The 18,850-nt window shown below is 41.5% G+C and overlaps 2 protein-coding genes across 2 annotated transcripts; both read right to left on the bottom strand.

Moving 5' to 3' along the window:
• Nucleotides 1–2,799: 2,799 nt before the first annotated feature.
• On the bottom strand, nt 2,800–4,965 carry bmp10 (bone morphogenetic protein 10). The gene is made up of 2 exons (XM_020093749.2): nt 4,438–4,965; nt 2,800–3,973 (listed from the first exon to the last, which is right to left on the bottom strand). The coding sequence occupies exons 1-2, from the start codon at nt 4,841–4,843 to the stop codon at nt 2,919–2,921; spliced, it is 1,461 nt and encodes a 486-aa protein (XP_019949308.1). The 5' UTR covers nt 4,844–4,965; the 3' UTR covers nt 2,800–2,918.
• Nucleotides 4,966–7,534: 2,569 nt separating this feature from the next.
• Nucleotides 7,535–18,760, bottom strand: arhgap25 (Rho GTPase activating protein 25). Its single transcript, XM_020093718.2, has 11 exons — nt 18,429–18,760; nt 15,629–15,831; nt 14,210–14,297; nt 13,622–13,735; nt 13,073–13,277; nt 11,883–12,015; nt 11,435–11,508; nt 11,097–11,218; nt 9,978–10,132; nt 8,526–9,052; nt 7,535–8,083 (listed from the first exon to the last, which is right to left on the bottom strand). Exons 1-11 carry the CDS (start codon nt 18,490–18,492, stop codon nt 7,882–7,884), a joined length of 1,887 nt encoding a protein of 628 aa, XP_019949277.2. The 5' UTR covers nt 18,493–18,760; the 3' UTR covers nt 7,535–7,881.
• Nucleotides 18,761–18,850: the final 90 nt, after the last annotated feature.

Genomic DNA, 18,850 nt, shown 5'->3' with positions numbered 1-18,850 from the left:
GCAGCATGAACGAGCAGCAAGATTTAAATTCTTCCAATAAATGGAGCCATATCAAAACAAGAGTGAGAAAAAGCACAGATCACTCTGCAGCTGTCCTTATCATCAGAGTAAATAATAAAGACTTCCCATTTCACCATGTTTTCTGAAGGTTTGCCATCCAGTGACAAAGGCCAGTTTCCTATTTCTTCCACCATTCTGTAAATATTCAATTAGTGAGCTTTACAAAGCTGAGGCTGCCTGCTGTCCCAGAAACTGGCCGAGGCTCTTGCCCTCTGCTCTGTAGCCATTTTTAGATGACCTTTGCTCACAATTTTTTATCAAGCTTCTCACAGAATTATTAGATCATTGTAATGGGTTTAAAGAACTGCAGCTTCTGTTACGACACACATTTTTTGGATACTTAAAGCTGGGAAAGGGGTTTACTATGTTGTTACCCAAAACTAAAATAAACACTTTTACCATCAGACACAAGGAAGTAACAGAAGCATCACTATTTTTGGAACAATGAGTCAATCGCATCATTATGGCCTGAGTTAGACTTGCAACTCTTTGGCATTTTTTTTTTTTTTACATTAACGGTTACTGCTGCAAAAATAACTTAAAGGTAGTATATTTGATTTCTTGTCAAGAGTTCACATTAAAAGCTTCAAATCACAGCTGATTGTAAAAGTATGTTAAGTGCTTTATAAATGATTACATCGGCACGTCGGATTAGGTTGTGTACCAAAATTCTTTCATTCAAAGACTTTCAAAGTTGTTATTCCGACTTGAGGTTCAAGTGAACCAATTTTCTGTGAAGAAAGCAAATAGGTCAAACTGTATCCAGTTTGTGCTTCCAATATAGACATCACGTTTTCTCCTAGGTCTGCCATTCAGTACTTAACTCACAATGCACTCAAGTGACTATTACAATCCACTCATTGCATCACTTTCCATCTCATCATCTCTTTCAAATTCTTGATTTGAATCCTCGACCAAACAGAGCACAGGCAGCTCACCTTTCACACAACATTACTGATACACATCCCTCCCAGCAAATAAACAGGAAGAGTTTTACGCAGTTCATTGACAAATTTGATCTGTATCTTTTATTTACATCTTGTGTGTGTCTGTACATGGAAAAAACATCATAACGTCATGCTCTTACATCCTGGCTTTAGCGTTCATAGAAAATTGAGTGAGAGCAGAGAGAGATAGAGATACGAGTACAGATCTTTGTCTCTTGTTCACATTTTCTCTTCACCAACAGGTTTTCCATCACAGCTGTCTGCATCTGCACACTGTCAGTGTGAGCCGCAGGCCATCCATTTTGTTCATTAGCAGATCTTCCCATGGTTCTTTGTTTGTGTGTCATATGTGAACTATGACCTGAGAGCTGATACTGTCAGACTGAATGATCTGAATGTGAGCTGTGCATCATATCACTGGTCTATAAGCTTCCTTCGAAAAAATGGAAAAGAGAGGTGACGGACCAAGATGTTTTGATTGATAAATATCATGTGGAGAGTAGATCATATAGAATTAACAGTGAAAACAATGTCAGCTTGATACTTTAGCTCGAAATATTTAATCAAGATGGTGCTTTGAATAACATGATGTGTGAACCCTGTGAAAAAAGTAAGAATCGGTTATTAAGTCAGAAGTCAACTCTTCATTTGAGATTTATAAGGTATTTGCAATTTATTTATTTATTAGTTACCATTTCTCTTTCCAACAAAAATTATCTTGTGCTGCGAATGCATTGTCATGGTTACAAAACCTGCTCTACAATATGTAACTTACAAATGTACACATATTTCTACTCTGTTGTCAAAATCAATAAATTAGAGCAATAAATAGTATTTTATTTGACACAAGCAGCAGAGGTATCAAAGGGCTTATAACAAAAGAAATGTTGTTATTTTGTCTTTGGAAATCCATTACTGGAACGAGGTGCCCCCATTCCCACTTTTTAGCTTAAAGGTGATACTGTTCCAAAGAGGACATTTGAACATAAAAATGATGGATGACTCAATTTAGTAGTTGGAGATATGTTGGGGGGCACATGGTGATGGGTCAGTGAGTTGAGCCAGTAAAGATAGTTATTTGCCTTGGAATTTGGACAACCTCTGCCCTCTTGTCATGTACCCCCAACCCCCAGTTCCCCAACCTTAAAAGATGTCCAGAATTTCGTCCAATTCTCAGCCTGAAGTGGTGGCTCACATGTTTCTCAACCCCCAACACCTTGCTATCGCTTTAGCTTGAGGGAGTGGAAAAGAGGCATGTGACGTGGGAAACAGGGTTGGGAAAGATAACCCTGCCACCGGGAACCCTGCACAGCACCTACGTATCAGGAGGCTGCAGGAGGCAGGAGGTGGGCCTACAGAGTTCATGTCTTGTCAGGTTGCCTCTGGGAGGTCATTTCACTGCACCAGGACACATGAAGTGCTGATTAGTGTTTGCATCGAGTGGGGGGGGGGGGGGGGGCAGAGATAAGTGGAGAGGAAGACAGATGTCACGGGAAGTAGAGGGAGGGGGACGCCTGGCCCACTAGTTCCCACCAGGCTGCACTGAAGGATGTTCTTGGTTTGGTCCTTGGGAAATCTCCTGCCTTTTTATTCTTGTTGTTCTCACTATTGAACAAGTTGACAAGTAGATATGTGACACTTTTCTCTCCATTGTCTAAATGATGGCAACTGATATTCATGACTTTTGCCATGTAAGATGAAGCACCTCGTTCTGTTTTGTCTTTTAAAACATATTTGTCCACACTTGGCGTGCCAGTGCATGTACACTTCCGGTGGCACTCAGGAACCCTCACAGAGATTTCAACAGTCGTCCCTTTGTTGAACACATTCTCGGCTTATCTGCTTTTCCAGCTTGTTTGTTCAGGGTCCGAACGTAAGACTATAATAAGTTAAACTTTCTTTCAGTGTGGACTATCTGCAGCCACACTCAGCCACCACCATGCCTTCAAATTTGTACTTGTAGGTGACAACACCTGTGTCATCTAGGTACAGCAGGGAGATGGGGTCGAGCTTGGTAGGCACACAGCAGGCTCGTGCCGCCTTCTGAGGACTGTTGATGTTGACCAATGTCTGCACAATGGCATGCTTGGTAGGTGTGACATGCTTTGTCAGTGGGAAAGAGCAAATTCCAGCGCACTCAAAGGCATCGTAGCCTGTAGGTGCCAGGATCCAACTGTCCCATCCAATATCTTTAAACTCTACATAAAGAGATTGTTTCTTGCAATGGTTGCCTTTGGCATTGCGACGAATTCGAGATGCTGAGTCATAGATCAGATTGGATCTCATTTGTAAGAGGTCCTCTTCATCTGGCTCATCCTCTTCATCCCTTTCCAGCTCTCCCCAAAGACCCCTTCCTAAGTCATTCGGCAGAACCATGTTCGAGGTTTCCTGGTCAATCATCTCATTAAGCTCACGCTTGTCATCACGATGATCACTGCTTGGGTCATCAGAGAAAACTATCAGCAAGGGTTTGTGTTTTTCTTCAGGACTGGTGTCAATCTTCATGTCTCCTTCAGGTGGATTACTGCCTTTGTTGTCGTCAGTTGAACCTTGAACATTATCATTTGCCATACTGGCAATTTGCACTTCCAACCTGTGCGTGGTGCCTTGGTCAGATTTGCGCCAGCGTTGGACAGCAGCAGTGAGGTCAAAGGCCTCCCATCCATTATCAGTGCCGTAGACCTGGCGTGAAGCCAACTCCACTCGCTCTATCCGCTCTCCTCCCGCTCTGAAAGCATCTCCTCTCACAGTGTTCTCATCTGTCGTGTTCTCATCCAGGTCGTGCAGTTCCAGTTCATAGATTGTGACCTTGCGGTCGACACCAGCATAGAGGTGACGGTCAGTCTGGACAAGGGTGTAGAGTCGAAGTTCCGCTGCTGTGATGTGTTCATGATGGGGAACTGACACATTAAAGAGGAGGGGGTGACGCCTAACTCCTCCAACACCCACAACACTCGGAGATGAATCTGGGGGACAGACATGAGTGGTCAATCACGTATTGAGCTGAGTTCAACACACTAAACTCTAAACACAGCTATCATTCGAACCAAACTCTTTGAGGAATTTGTTCTAATACTCTTTACTTTGTTTGGGGACAACAATGGGGATGTGATCATTGCCATGTACAGAGAAGTAACAAGCAACAGCTTTGTGATAGATAAACTAAAATTTGGTTTCTTTCTTTTGTTGCACCTTGTTAAGCCCATGAAACAAATTTAATTTTTGAATATGGGCTATAAAAATAACATTTGATTGATGATTGATACCCAAAAAATGTATATCTAGTACTACTTACCTTGGCCTTGCAGACCAGGGTGTGAAGGAAAAAAAACTACAAGTAATTGTTACTAAGAAATAATAATGGTAGTTCTCCTTTTGATCCATTTTTATAATTAACAGGGTCATCATAACAGGAGCACATGAGCAATACCTTCATTTTTGAAGCTGCGAATGATGTTGGCGGAGGGCATGGCAGTGTGGTCATTAGCAAAGCGGTTGTAGAGCTCCATCATGTACTCAGGCGGCTCCTCTCGTGTGCTCCCAGGAAGCAGTGGAGGACCCAAGCCCGACAAGTTAAAAGTCCGCATAAACTGTTCCTTCAGGCTCTCCAGCAGGCTCTGCATGTCCAGGTTGCCGTCCTGCTCCAGCAGTGACAGATCCACCACCCCTCCATGCCCGTCTCCCAGCCCCGGAGCAGGGCGATGCCTCTGATGGGCACCTGAGATTGGACTGCTCTCTCCACAGAGAGGCTCCTGGAGGTGCAGGATGGAAAACAGCAAGAGCCACGTCTTGGAGCTGCAAATGGTTCCCAGTTGAGAGACCCAAATACACGCCATGAGAGAAACAATCTGCAGCTTTCTATTGTATGGCCTCTGTGGTTGTCTATAGATAAGCTAATGCAAAAACAAGAAAAATATCTCTGGATTCCAAAGGTTCATTTAGATATTGTTCATCTCATCTGTTGCCTAAGTTCTGTTGTCCCGGGCAGTAGTCAGTTGTGTTGTTGACCCTTGCACTGACCAGTGTGCGCTGCTCTGCAGGAGTGTGTATTCCTGCTGCCCTCCTCCAGATCTCACAGAATTTATTCTCATGTGCACCTTTTGATGTCCTTTGCGTCGGGGCTGCAGTTCCGGTGACAGGGTGGCCAAGGCTTGTCTTTGTCCCTTCGACTCATCTCTGTTGTGTCCTGTCCTCTGTCAGTCTCTGTGCTCTGCTCTCTTCTTCCCAGCTCTTTCTTTCTGCCCCTTATCTATGATATGGTGGGCTCTGCATTGCTCAGTGCTTATGGTCTCTTTGCTTGTGTGTGTGTGTGTGTGTGTGTGTGTGTGTGTTTGTGTGTTTGTGTGCACGCCTTCAACTTTGTGTGATGCACATGAGCGTGTTATCTAGCAACCTTAATGAGGATTTTGTAAACACTGTCCTGTAGACTCTTCCTTGTGGAAGCGCTATTTTGTTTGGGTGGGTGCTCCAGGCTTGATTTTCTTCATTTGTTTATTTGCTTTGTAAATGGTGGAGTTCTGCGAGCTGCTGTCTGGACTCCATTGACCATTTCTTTTTGACAAAATACACCAAGTATGTGTTTATATTGTTGAGTGCAACAGGATATATAAATGTCCAAATGAAATTGAAATGCAATGAGGTGTGAGGCCTTAATGATGGAGAATGAGAGACACTGAGCTCACAGTGAGTATAGAATGAATTTTAAGTAGCTCGTGAGGACAACAGAGTAGCACAAAATGATCACTTGTGTTCATTTGGCAAAGCCCCAATGTTTGCTGAAATGTTCTTCCTCTTCTGGTAAGTGGACACAGTGTCTGAAATGGGTTATCTGTCCACAAGAGGCTCCTTTTTTAGGGCAAGAGCAAATACAATGGGGCACAGACATAATCATGAGGGGCGTCATCAGCAACAAGAGAAATGATGCTTCAGAAAATGATTGAATCATTGAGAAAGACTTCCAACACCCAAGTCGTTCTCAGCTCTCAGATGTCAGATTTGCATAACTGACCGATTCGTCATCTGAACCCTCATCCCACTACACAAACTGTCCTTCATTCCTGAGCTTCTTTGTGTGACCTGCAGATACACTCCTGATTGTGGCGCTTTACAGAGGTGGGAAGGAATGAACTTTTTCCTGCCTCTGCCACTCATCTGCCAGGCTGACAGTTGACAGACGTGCTGTTATCTGACGCTCTGTGTTACTGCTGCCACAACAGACTATCACATCTTCCTGATGACTGTCAGAAGGCTTGTCAGTGGCAATGTGGACACAGTCAGTCCCCTCCACTTGATCTCTATTATAGACATTAGCGCGAAATAAATGGGGATGTGTGAAGACCAGAGCTGCTATTTTGGGACTGAAAAACTTCCAACAGCCAATATTTTGTGCTGAGCTTAGTTGAAAATATAATTCATGTGTAGATGATTATTATTTTTCATCGGTTTTACAGAAGTGGGGGAATTTGATGCAGTATTTGTCTGTAATAGAACAGTCAGTTTGTTACGTTTCCATCAGACATCGAGAAATGTTTGAGTTAATTTGGAGTTGTTGCTGGCTGCCCAACACAGTTATACTCTCCTTTTAGTTGTACCTCACATTACATGCAGTCATTTGAGCCTTTGTCAATATGAAAATGTATTGATTTAATTAAGCTTTAATGAAACACATGCAGTCTCTGGAGTGATATATGTCCAAGTTTTTGGCCATGCTAACAACATAGCTCTGTGGATAGCAGTGTTGTTTAGTCTGTCTGTTGGGCCACAAAAAAACATATCAGCAACTAAATTTTCATATGGTTAAAGGGATAGTTCACACGAAAATTACAATTCACTAATTTAATCACCAATAGGCCTATGCCGATGTAGGGGCTCAGGATCAGAGCAGATATTCAGGCTTAAAACACGGTGTAAATGAAGCCAATTAGAATCTAAGTTGAATGTCAGGTCTTGTGGACACTTGGACGACACCACAGGAGCAGTATGGAGGCATGTTAAGTTTTTCTGGGGTTTTTTTACGTTTGAAGAATCAGTAACCAGTGACTTCAATTGTATTGGATTTGGCTGCTATAAGTTTACCCCTGAAATTCCAGAGGTGTTTTGTGGACTCAAACACTTCACCCACCCCTCCATCGGCATAGTGGTGAGAAGATAATGAGTGCATTTTCATTTTTATCATACTTGTTATATAACTTGCTATATTAGCATGTTAGTGTGCTCAGTGCAAAGTTAGCTGATGCTGATGTTAACATTAGCTCCAATCACTGTTGTGCCTGTAGTGTCACAAGCATTAGTAAACAAGGTCCTTAAGTGTCAGTTTCAACATGTCAGCACCACTGTTCATTGTATGTCTGCAGGCCTGTAGCAGTTTCATCACGTCTCATATTTATTGCCATTACTGCAGCTTATCACGTTGGTGAGGCAGCCATCAGTGAGTGATGATGACAATGTCTATGTACACTGATATGTTCTTATGAAAAATACATGTATGTATGTGATGAAAGATTATTTCATGCATTTATGCAACAAAATACATCTGTGCAGTTTTATTAATTTAACATTTAACTGACATTTAAAATGGACAGAAAATAACATGGTATTTGTATTGGCCACCATTATTATCAGTTCTCTGATAAAAGGGTGTGGCATCACCTGTCCAGTAGGTACAACAAACTTGTGTTGGATTGTAAGTCTTTATTAGAAGTTGTGATAATTAACTGTCTGATGACAGACTTTCAGGTCCAGACAGAGCTCAAATGGAAACAACCCAGTGTCACCACACTGGAGGACAACAGTTCATAATCACCTCCTGTGAAATTAGCTCTGTTGAGGTTGATGGAGTTATGGATCCATACACTACTGAGTTTGAAAAGGACAGTTAGGTGGGAGCCTGCAGCTTTCTGCTGAGGAACTGTTCAATGTCTCTTTGCAGCTCATCGTTGCGTCTCTGGGCCTCATCTCGGCTGCGCTCAGCATTTCTCAGACAGATCTGCAGAGCGGCCGCACGGCTGCGCTCTGCCTCCAGAGCTGACTGGAGCTCTGCCACGGAGGCCTTCAGCTCCTGGTTCTCCTGCTGCACACTGAGAGAGACAGCCAGGGTTCACATAGTCAGGTAAACAGTCTAAAAAAAGAAAGTCTTTTTTTCTAGACTCTATATAGTCTTGGGAATGATGACAGGTATTTACATGCAATAAAATTTCTTTCCTAATATATATAGATAGATAGATAGATAGATAGATAGAAAAAATAAATAAATAGCCCTCATAGTTACAAAAAGCTTTCAAATAATATTATTAATACACTGAATACCTTAAGGTTATCCTGCTAAATTCATTTGGATATTGTGGTTCCTGAAAAGGTCATTGAGACTATTGTTAAAACATTTATTTATAGTTTTGTATTAGCGTATCACATATTACTTTTAAAAGTGTTAACAAAGGATGTGTAGGGTCTCATTGGTGTGTTGTGAGTTAGTATTAAGGTAAACACTGTGTTTCCATGTGACTTCTCAGCTGAACCCACCTGTCTATAAGCGGCTGGTCGTCTTTCTTCAGCTCAGACTTGTTGTTGACCTCCTGATCTGAACCCCCCACTGTCTCTACACTCTTCTGATGGGACAGCACCTTAGTAGGAGGGGACTGGCTGTCAGGTTTCTGGGAGTCAGCTTTTGAAGAACCTGTGCTCTCACTTCCTCCGTAGGACGGGAGCGTATGCTCCTCCTTCTTGTTACTCATCTGAGACCCCCCGAACAATGATCCTGAGCTCCTGAGGTCCAGGATCCTAAAAATGTCCTCTGACAATGTTTCGGTCTTCACCTCCCCCACCTCCTGGATGCGACTCCATCGGTTGAGTGCGTCGGCCTTAGCTGCCATCCCGGTGAGGGGGCAGGTGAAGGTGGGCAGGGTCTGGGTGCGTTTGCGAGGACTTCCATGCAGGTCGTCAGTGGAATGTAAGTTTTGGATTTGGGAGCTGCAGTTCCCTTTGTCTGGGCCTGGACTGTCAACATCCTCCTCCTCTTCTGGAGACTCAGACAGAGATGCATCACCCATCTGAGATAAACCGAAAAAATATTTTTTACAGATATACAGCCAAGTCTTTGTGTGTGTAAAGGTTATTTTCGAGTCAGGGAGAAGATACTAAGGCAGAAATGAATTTCAGTGAAGGAAAAACAAGTAATCGAACAAAAAACTGTTTTGTCAAGCTATAATTTAATGGTAACATCTTTGAGTTTGGATGTTTTCTCCATTAGCTGCATTACCTTGAATTGTGTATTTAAGATCACCAAACTAACACAGAATCAAGCTGCAGGGCAAGGACAAAACTATAGATTAAATTGTCAGTTGGACTGAAGCTGTGTCATTGGTGGATCTAGGATTTTTCTAGCTCAGGGGCCAATTATATGTCCAACAGCTCATGATTTAGTAAGATGCACATGTGAGTCATTCCTTTTTCACTGTTAGCTCTTTAGCTTTGAGCAAAGTCACACATCATTGAATTCATACTGTGAAAATTGTACGTTGTTTATTGTGAACTTCAAAAACGCTTAGACAAATTATCTATTGAATGTGTTCTTAGTATTGTTAGTAAAGAAATATTTTACTACTGACTACTGACAGGACAGGGACACTTCAGGAGCCAATCAGATTTCAGCTGGGGCCAGTGTCCCCCTGGTCCTTCCACTGGATCCCTGATATGTTACTGAGATGTTGATTCCAAACGTTAAAAAAAAACTAAAACAATAGAATTTGATGATGGTATGTCCATATTAATTTGCATTAGCAGCCAGATTACTCAGGTACACCCTCTGTCTTTGCCAGAGGGTAATAATAGTACATATTGTCTGTGGGGATTCATGGCAACTTCCCATGACCATTATAGAATAATTTGGATATTCTGGTTCTTGGTATTGTTTGGACATGTCCTGTCGTCATACCTGAAACAGTGAAACCATCAGAGTGACTTTACAGTAAATACCTCTGCAGACTCCCAACCCACGAAATTTCGGGGAGTGTTCTTCCGGCTCTTTGCCTTTTTGGAGTGGGGGCAGGGAAGCACGTCTTTGGAGAGAGGAAACAGTGTCTCATGCTGTCTGATCATCACTGTCATCAGCTTCTGGATCTGAGGAGTTGCTGAGAAAAATACAAACGACACAAATGACACAATGATCAAAATATGCAAATTCTTGATTTACATTATTCAAATCTTTAAAAGTGTAAATTACTTTTAGATTTGTTTGTGCTTATTTTTACGTTATTTTGTACTTTTCAAATACAGAGACCATATATCAGCAGGATGATTGAGATTGTTGGAAAAGTGTGTGGGATCAAAGAAGAAGTACATGATGTTACTTGCATGTGTACATAAATTAAAATGTCTAAAACAGAGGAGGATGTTGTAATCACAGGTCATTGCTTAATAAAATTGCTGACGCAGAGCAAAACCACTTTCACAATATATGACAACCCATGATAATGATATCAAGGTCATAAAACGACAATTAATCACTTCTCTATCTTCTCCAAGCCTCACAGCGCATCGCATGGATCAACATCTGTGGTAGGACACACCCTTCCTATGAGTCAACTACGCAGCTGTTTGGGACACGTGGCACTCAAGGTCAATCATACATTGTACCCTGAGTTAGGGTTATGCTAATCTAATACTTGCTATTGACAGTCTTGTATGAGTCTTGTTTGGCAGCAAGGACATTAGTACGTATGTAGCACAGCCAGTGTCTGGGAGGCAGGGCCCCATCCCTCAGTGAGTGACCTATTATTTAGAAATTATTAAAGTTAATAAGTGTAGCATTTACCGGACGAAAAACATCTAGCAACAAAATATAGGGGTTATGTTTAATATCCTGTCTGTAAGGCCTTTTGTGTGAAAATGTAAAGTTATCTATGGTGCACATGTGTGCAATAAAAAGACAAAAAAAATGACAGTTTGTAACAAATTGACCTTATTTATGAGTGAATTAAAACAATGAATTACACAAATAGTCTTCAGAGGACTCAGGATTAGAAGTGTATACAAAAGCTGGTCTATTCACTGTGAGGCAGGTTCCCTAAACGTATCCTATTTAGTTGTCCTCACCCTTCATCACAGTGATGGGATCTTCCAACTGAGGTTTCAGCAGGTTGATCCCCATCACTGTAGCCAGGTTTTCCACATTCATCTTGTTCACTGTGGAGTGTTGCTGCACCTCAAACAAAAACCTGGAAACAAAAAGGCAAAATGAACTGCTGCTGCTCAGCCCGTGTCAGGACTGGAAACTGATCTAAGAACAGCATTTGGTGTTTTGAACCAGAAGGACACTGTGAGATCCAGTGAATGGACAGTAAACAGTCTTACTCAGGGACATTTCAATGAACATGTAGGGTGTCCTCTCCTGAACGTCCCATAATGCTTTGTGCTACAGCTTCTATACTCACCGGCACACATAACTCAGAAGGTTGTAGTTGATTCTGGGGAGAAGAGAGATTTGTTTCTCCAACTTTTCCCAACCCTGAAAGTACAGCGGGGCAATAGGTTAAAACACACACACACGTACACACACACACACACACACACACACACACACAGACACACAGACACATATAAAGAGCCACATAGCCCTGTCTCCATTACTTCAGAGGACATTACATTGATTTACATTGATTTTCTGGGGACTTGCTTAACCCTTATTCTCGCTCTTATCCTAAACCCAACTGTAACCTAGACCGAACCTTAACAAAGCCTTAAACTAACCTTAAAATTTCTTCACCTTAGAATTTAAGGATTTACATTATAGGACTCGCCCCCATAATGTGACTGTGTAAACAGGTTTAGGTCACCACAGCATGAGTACTACCTGGACCTCACACACACTCACACACTTACCTCTGTGCTGCTACAGTCCCGCTGGCTGGTGCAGTCCAGGAAGTCTTGATACTGAGTCCAGGGCACCACCGGCTCTGGCAGCTCCCTCAGGTACAGTTTGAGCAGTGACGCCACTGTGTGGACATCTGTGTCACTGCGTGCAATGACACATTCACAATGAATATCCACTTACACCACTTACTTTCACCATTATTCCATCAACTGGTATTTGAGCCATGGAGCCAACATGGGTTGCATGAGTTATCACATGCATGTCATTTGATCACATGCTGTATATGGAGTCCTTTAACCTGGCTTAAATGTTATATAATGTCAACTGGATTCTATGCACATGTCTAAATGTGTGGCTGTTATTGTGTGTCTCAGTTTTGTCACTTGTTTTGTTCCATCTTGACAAGACCTGTGTAAATATTTGGACTAAACTGGACTAAAAAGCGCTTAGATGTTGCAGTGTAAACAACATTTTAATTACTTTCCTAAATCCAGTGGTGGACACAAAAGCTCTGCACAACCTCATTGTTTGGGCCTATGGGTCTAGTTTTGTATATTTAGCTTTGTAACAGAGTTGGATTAATTTGTTTTGTTTGGAAGAATGCAGAGGAAAAAAAGTCTGTCATTGTTCTTTTATTTTTTTCTCTCTGGCCTGAAATATATAAATCATGTCTTTATGACCCTTGCTGGCTGTAACCGTGTGCTCCATCACTCCGGGCAGACAGACATGTTAGACTGATGTTTTAGTGCTCTGTCAGAGGAGCTTGTAATACAGACGCCCTCCTGTGTTCCTGTCGGAACAGGATGTGGTGTCGCATTCAGCTCTGAGCTGACATAAATCTATCAGCCTTTTCATCTCTCTCATCTCTCCCTGCTTTCTCAGAATAAGAAAAACTGATGCTGATGTCTGACTGAGGTTAGGACAGTTTCACCGTATGTAGCAGTGACCTTTTTCAACTCATTCATTTACTAACCAGATTTAAAGAGGGCTCAGAATTGTTTCAGAGTTTTAGTTCAATTGAATCGGTTTGAGATGTCTAAAAAAGAACATTGGTTATTCACTTCCCTGTCTTTTTAATTACAGGACTTCAAATTATATATGTTACATTCCTACATACAATAAACCTTCCACAACAAATCAGATCAGTAAGAAGTTAATGATTATATGTTATATCGATCATTCTGTGTAGAGTGTATACCTGGGGAAGGACGGCCTCTCTCCAGCATCGAAGGCGTCTCTGAACTGTTTGACGGCATTGTCCTGTCCTGGCAGGCGGAAGATGCCTTCCTCATTCAGACCGTGTTCTTTAATGAACTCCACACACTTCTGCACCAGGATCGGTACCATGTGAGGCCCAAAACGTTGCTCATACGTCACAGTGTCCATGAGACTCTTTCCAAACACTGTGGGGATGCAGATGGTTATCAAATGAAAATAAAAGGCAGTTTTATTTACACACAGATTCAAGATGCTGTGCAGACAAAATTCAAAACCACCCAGAGACAAATAAAAGACATGAATCATTATTTTGCAAGACGTACAGCAAAGTTTCCAGGAAGTCACTGCTAAAAAATTATCTCAGCACATAACCTTGGAAATAATTGTTTCCTGATTGACCAAATGATGTATGATACGTTAATCATTGAGCTTCAGAGGTATTGTTTGGTGGATGATGTTATATCTTCAATTATAAATGACAGTTACATCTTTTAAACTGTTTTTATGACATGTTAAGATTTTATCGAACCTCCACTTGTCGGTACCCCGATGACTCTGCGTAGAGTGCGGACCCACTCATCCATGTCACTCTGGGAGTTTGCCATGAACACATATGGACCTCGCTCTCTGTCTCCTGTTTTACCTGTGTTAGTAGTTTTAGTAGTAGTTAGTGGTATGGGAACTCTGCATCATACAACAAAACAAGTCATTTAATGTTATAACTATAACTTAACAAAGTTATGTTTAAGATCCTGTCTTTACAGTTCAAAGCTGCACATAATTCTATATATTTTGAAAATGCATCCTTGTTCAGGCATTTTATGAAAAAACTAGAAAATAAAAGCCCTTAACAAACTGTCATCGTTAACTAGTGGTGTTAAGAGTACTTGATACCAAATTTAAAAAAGACAACTGACAGGAGGGGGTCAATCAGATTTAGAGTTGGGGGCCAGTGCCCCCTGGTCTGCCCCTGGACCCGCCCCTGATGCAGACAGATACCAGAAAAGACCATGCAGCCCCGATGGAACAGGTTGGAACACTGGCTTTCAGGAAATGTTACAGAGAAATATTTTCATCTCCAACTTTTATAAAATAATTAGACAAAGAAGAAACTCACGTGGTATGATCTCGAACAGGTACTTCCCAGGGTCGTCTGAGTTCGGAGGGAGTTCGTTAACTTTACAGAATCGTATCTGAATGACTCCCTGGAAAGCAAACCGCACACACACGCACACACACACACACACACACACACACAGTCTGAGTGAGAGGAAATCCAACCACTAATATTTATATTCATTCATTTATTGATTGATTTACCACCTAATTCTACTCTTTATATTAACAGCACATAGGTGCAGGGCAGTTTTCTCATTATTTTTTGCAGACATTCAACACACTGAAAATGCTCATCTGTTCTCTAGTTCCCTGTTTACTTGTAAAAGCCTACTCCTTCCATCTGCCACTGTCCCACTCCCACATTTCTGTTTTTATCCCAAGGTCAAAAGCAGCAGCAGCATTGAGTATTTTCGAATTTCTGAGTAAACTCAGTAATGTGTGTGTGTGTGTGTGTGTGTGTGTGTGTGTGTGTGTGTGTGTGTGTGTGTGTGTGTGTCTGTGTGTGTCTGTGTGTGTCTGTGTGTGTGTCAGGCCATTATCAATGTCCCTGAGAAAAATAAGAAATTTTGTTTTTGTTTTTTAACATTTTCTGTTTAACTAGATTGTGTTTCTTAACAGGAAGTACAAGGATAACGTGATGAATGCAGGGAAAACATGTAAATGTGTGAGAGAAGTGGTGAACAGAAATGAGGGTTAATATAGTCAACAAATTTGACCACAATCTCTGAATGTTGATCACACAATAAGTGATTTTATGTGTGCATGTGTATCCAGTGCTGTTACTCCAGCAAGACAACATGCCACTGCCATGGTGTCACAGCCTCTACCCTGACTTTTTGAAAGTTTACCTACTCCATGCACAACATGCAAAGAGAGGATCATCAACATCTTGTTTTGATCCCACTTCAACATATCTTCAGAGTAATAACACAGAGTGCAGGATCTTGACTGAATGGTGGATGAATGCAACTGCTATGGCTAAACCAGAGGTTTAATACAACAAAGTCAAAGATGCAAAAGGACTGGTGACATTCAATATAAACATACAAACTTTATATTACTATTTTTAAACTTTATTTTGTATTCACTGCAACAAGCTGGCAGAAGAGTTCCTTCAGAATGAAAAAAGTCTTATCTCATCTTAAATCTTCTTCTGCACCACTTAATGTTTAAGTAGAAAATCAACATGCAATAACAACATAGAGATCATTTTGATGACAGTAATCACATTCAAGTCACTGCATGTATCAAATTAAAAAAGGTAATTGGAGCATTTGAATTTTGGAATATGCAGCATTTTAATGAAAACTTCTGCTAATGTGTTTCATGCTAACAAGAATTGACAGTTGAATAGTAATCACCATCACTATCATATTAATAATCATCATAATAAGGACTAACATTCCAAGTGTCTCACCTGGACAGTGGTCTCCTTGTCATCTTTGTGGTAGGTCAGTGTGCTGCCTCTCAGCACAAAGTAACGCTGGTGCCAGTTCTTCACCAAAGACCTCTGTTGTTTCTTGAGCCAGCCGGCCTTCAGCGGCCTCTCCATGGACCTGGGGGAACTTGGCGAGCCCGGCCTGGGGCCCCCCTCTCCAGGTATCACAGTCCTGGATCGTGCTGGCAAAAGAAAAAAACACCACAAGAAAAATTGGGGAAATTGTTTTTGAGAACAACACCATGTACTGTGTCACATTTAAACCGGTTAAACATTACATAAACACTAGTGCTACTCAACTGCTGCAGAGCACTTCCCCCTTTTTCATATGCATCAGCCTATCAAGAATGAGAGACCTGCACAGTTTCTATTTTTGTTTCCCTACATTCAGGCTGAAAGAAAATGCTGGTCAGAGCTGATCAGTTTTCTGTGTACAGTGCATGAATGCAGCTGGGATTCTTCTATGTGAAAAACATAATAGTCTGCAACAGACTGACCAACAAACAATAAGATAGAAAGGTCAGAAATTAATTTCTATATAATTCCACTAACATCTGTCTGTCTGTATGTGGGACACATGTTTTCCACATACAGACTGTTCATCTTATCGCCTGCATACTTAGCATGTCTATTATTAATGGTCCAGGGAAGTGCAGTGCATGTGAATATGCAATACCTTCAATACTGATAAAATTAGAATAACTGAAAAGTTCTGAACTTGAGTTTGAAGTTTGTTTTGGTTGCTTAAAAGACCTCTGAAATAGTCGACATGTAATGTATAAAATAACAACATCATTCAAACTTATGTAAAAACCACACATGTTAACAGTAATAAATCACATTTAGTTTCATTTTATGAAAAATATTGACTGCAAAATCACTGCAGATAAACAAGGTAGAATGAACACAAAGTTTTGTTTATTCACTCTGCACTACAGACTGTTATAAAAAAAGCTCTGCACAAACACACAAACAGCAAAAGTGACAAGTAAACAGTCCATCGGGGACAGAAGTTGTTCTTACTCATACGTGTCACTCTTGAGTTCTGTGGCTTTGAGAGGCCACAGTGGGGAAGTTCGATGCTGTGGTGAAGGAACAGAGGTCGAGGTGTACGTGGCCCAGAAAAGATGGAGACAGTCTGAGTAACACGCAGAGTGGTGGGACAGTGGAGATATCGGGAGTGAGATTGAGCCCCGTCGCTCAGTTGTTCTTTAATTCACTGTGTCTTCTTAAGCAGGATGATGGAGGAGAAGAGAAGAAGAAGGGCCGCACAGGGATAAACAGGAAGCTGCCACATAATTGCCACAGGGCCGGCCACACTTTGAAGGCCTCCACCTAGACGCTGGAGAGTCCTTTGGTGTAATTTTTGCGAGCATCAGCCTCCCTTGATTTGTGGAGAGTTAAAATGTGCTGTTGAGGAACCCTGAGCCCACACACAGAGGCCGATGTCACACCACACCCCACGCTGACAAACACACAATTCCTTTAAAGTAGCTTCAACTCATGATGAGCCAAGAGCTTCACTGCACCTCAAAGACGTGTGCAACGCTCACTTTTTGATACGGTGGAAAATGATATCCAGAGTCTCCTGGTGGAGGAGTTTGTACACGCTGGAAGAACTAATTCAAAATATTTAATTAATTTGATATTTAGCTAAAGAAAAATACACTATATACATGTCTACATATTTCTTGCTTGGGTGTACCCCGCCTCTAGCCCAAAGTCAGCTCCACATTGACATAGATTTTTGACCCTACTGTGACTTTGTAGACGGACTTATGACCCCACACACACACATGCACTGCACACACCGTCACACTGTATATGTGAGCACAGTTATCAGCGACACACAGCACTAAAGTCAGAGCCCTGCAGAGGCTTGCATCAGTTTCCTGCTGTGAGCCTGCGTCACTCCTGTTACACACTATTTAATAAAGCATGGGCCACTGAAATAACGTAGGGTAATGAATTGTTCTAGGAATCAACACCTTTCAGATGTGACATTTACATTTATACTGAAAAGTTTGGTAGTAAACGTTGCTGATGAAATATATGCGGTGAGGGCTGCTACTTCCTTCTACGGAGCTCTACAACAACTGATGGTATAAATGATAAGATTCAGAGCAACAAGGTGCCAATGTGAACAATAGCAGTAGTGTGCATAACTGAGCCTGTCTCTTCTTGTGTGTGTGCAGATCTCAGACCGCTGCAACTGTTGAGAGGAACTGAGGAACTCACACTGTATTAACACTGGTAGTGTATTAATGAGTCTAGACTTATGTGCAGTAATTGTAAAATACACTGTACACACACACATGTGCACACACAACCACAGTTGGGTGTCCATGACTTCAGAGGACATAATATTGACGGATATTGTTTTCATATTTATATACCACAGTCCATTCTATATTAAGTGACAGTGATTTTAGACTGAAAACCACTCTGATTAAAATCAACCACTGTGCTCAGACCCACAGTGAGAAAGGTCTATATACGTATATATAAGTACAAATAAATAAATATATATATATAACATATATATATATAATGCTTCGTACAAAAAATAATAGTCTTCAAGGAAAGGAGAAACACAAAATATAAGAAATACACTGTCTGCTATGTGGATTTTTTTCTGTACCATCTCTGTACTATTTTTACTATAAGTTTACATCCCTTTAAATGACAGCAACTGTAATGCTTCTGAAAATGTGAGCAAAAGTGTGAGCATGCTACATCCTCACTGATGACGGCGAACGCAGCACGGCCTCAGGCTTACCTATTCGACCTGTCTCAGCCTTGAAGGTGCTGAAGTCCCAGTTGCGAGGTAGTTTCAGAGACATTATCCTTTAAGTGGTCCAACAGGTTAGTGGTTCATCTCACACGTATACCCCACTGGAGCACACACACACGCACACACACACACACACACACACACTGATACACTCACACACAGAGACAAGAACTGGAGATATTGCAGATCACACTTCCTACTTCCTGTGTGTTCATCTGTTCTCTTTTTCAACCCATCATAACGCGTCACCTCATGTTGCCTTTATGTCCGTGTTCATACTTGTTCTTATCAGTGTCCTGTGTAAATGGCTTCCAAGTGATTCAATAGGTCTGCAGAGCTTCATGTAGTGGGTAGTTTTCAAATGACTAATGGTTGTGTGGAAATAAAACAGGGGTGTCTTCTTAGAG

The sequence above is a fragment of the Paralichthys olivaceus genome, chromosome 4 (assembly GCF_024713975.1).
Source record: "Paralichthys olivaceus isolate ysfri-2021 chromosome 4, ASM2471397v2, whole genome shotgun sequence".
Taxonomy (NCBI): domain Eukaryota; kingdom Metazoa; phylum Chordata; class Actinopteri; order Pleuronectiformes; family Paralichthyidae; genus Paralichthys; species Paralichthys olivaceus.
This window is presented reverse-complemented; position numbering and strand designations above follow the sequence as displayed.

Bases quoted from the DNA above. Each gene is read 5' to 3' on its own strand.
- bmp10 (XM_020093749.2), bottom strand. From the start codon at position 4,843: ATGGCGTGTATTTGGGTCTCTCAACTGGGAACCATTTGCAGCTCCAAG. The intron at 3,974-4,437 runs GTATTGCTCATG...TCTGTCCCCCAG, and splicing joins TCGCAGCTTCAAAAATGAAG to ATTCATCTCCGAGTGTTGTG.
- arhgap25 (XM_020093718.2), bottom strand. From the start codon at position 18,492: ATGTCTCTGAAACTACCTCGCAACTGGGACTTCAGCACCTTCAAGGCT. The intron at 15,832-18,428 runs GTAAGCCTGAGG...TTCTTTTGCCAG, and splicing joins GGCTGAGACAGGTCGAATAG to CACGATCCAGGACTGTGATA. The intron at 13,278-13,621 runs GTTCGATAAAAT...GCATCCCCACAG, and splicing joins CGGGGTACCGACAAGTGGAG to TGTTTGGAAAGAGTCTCATG.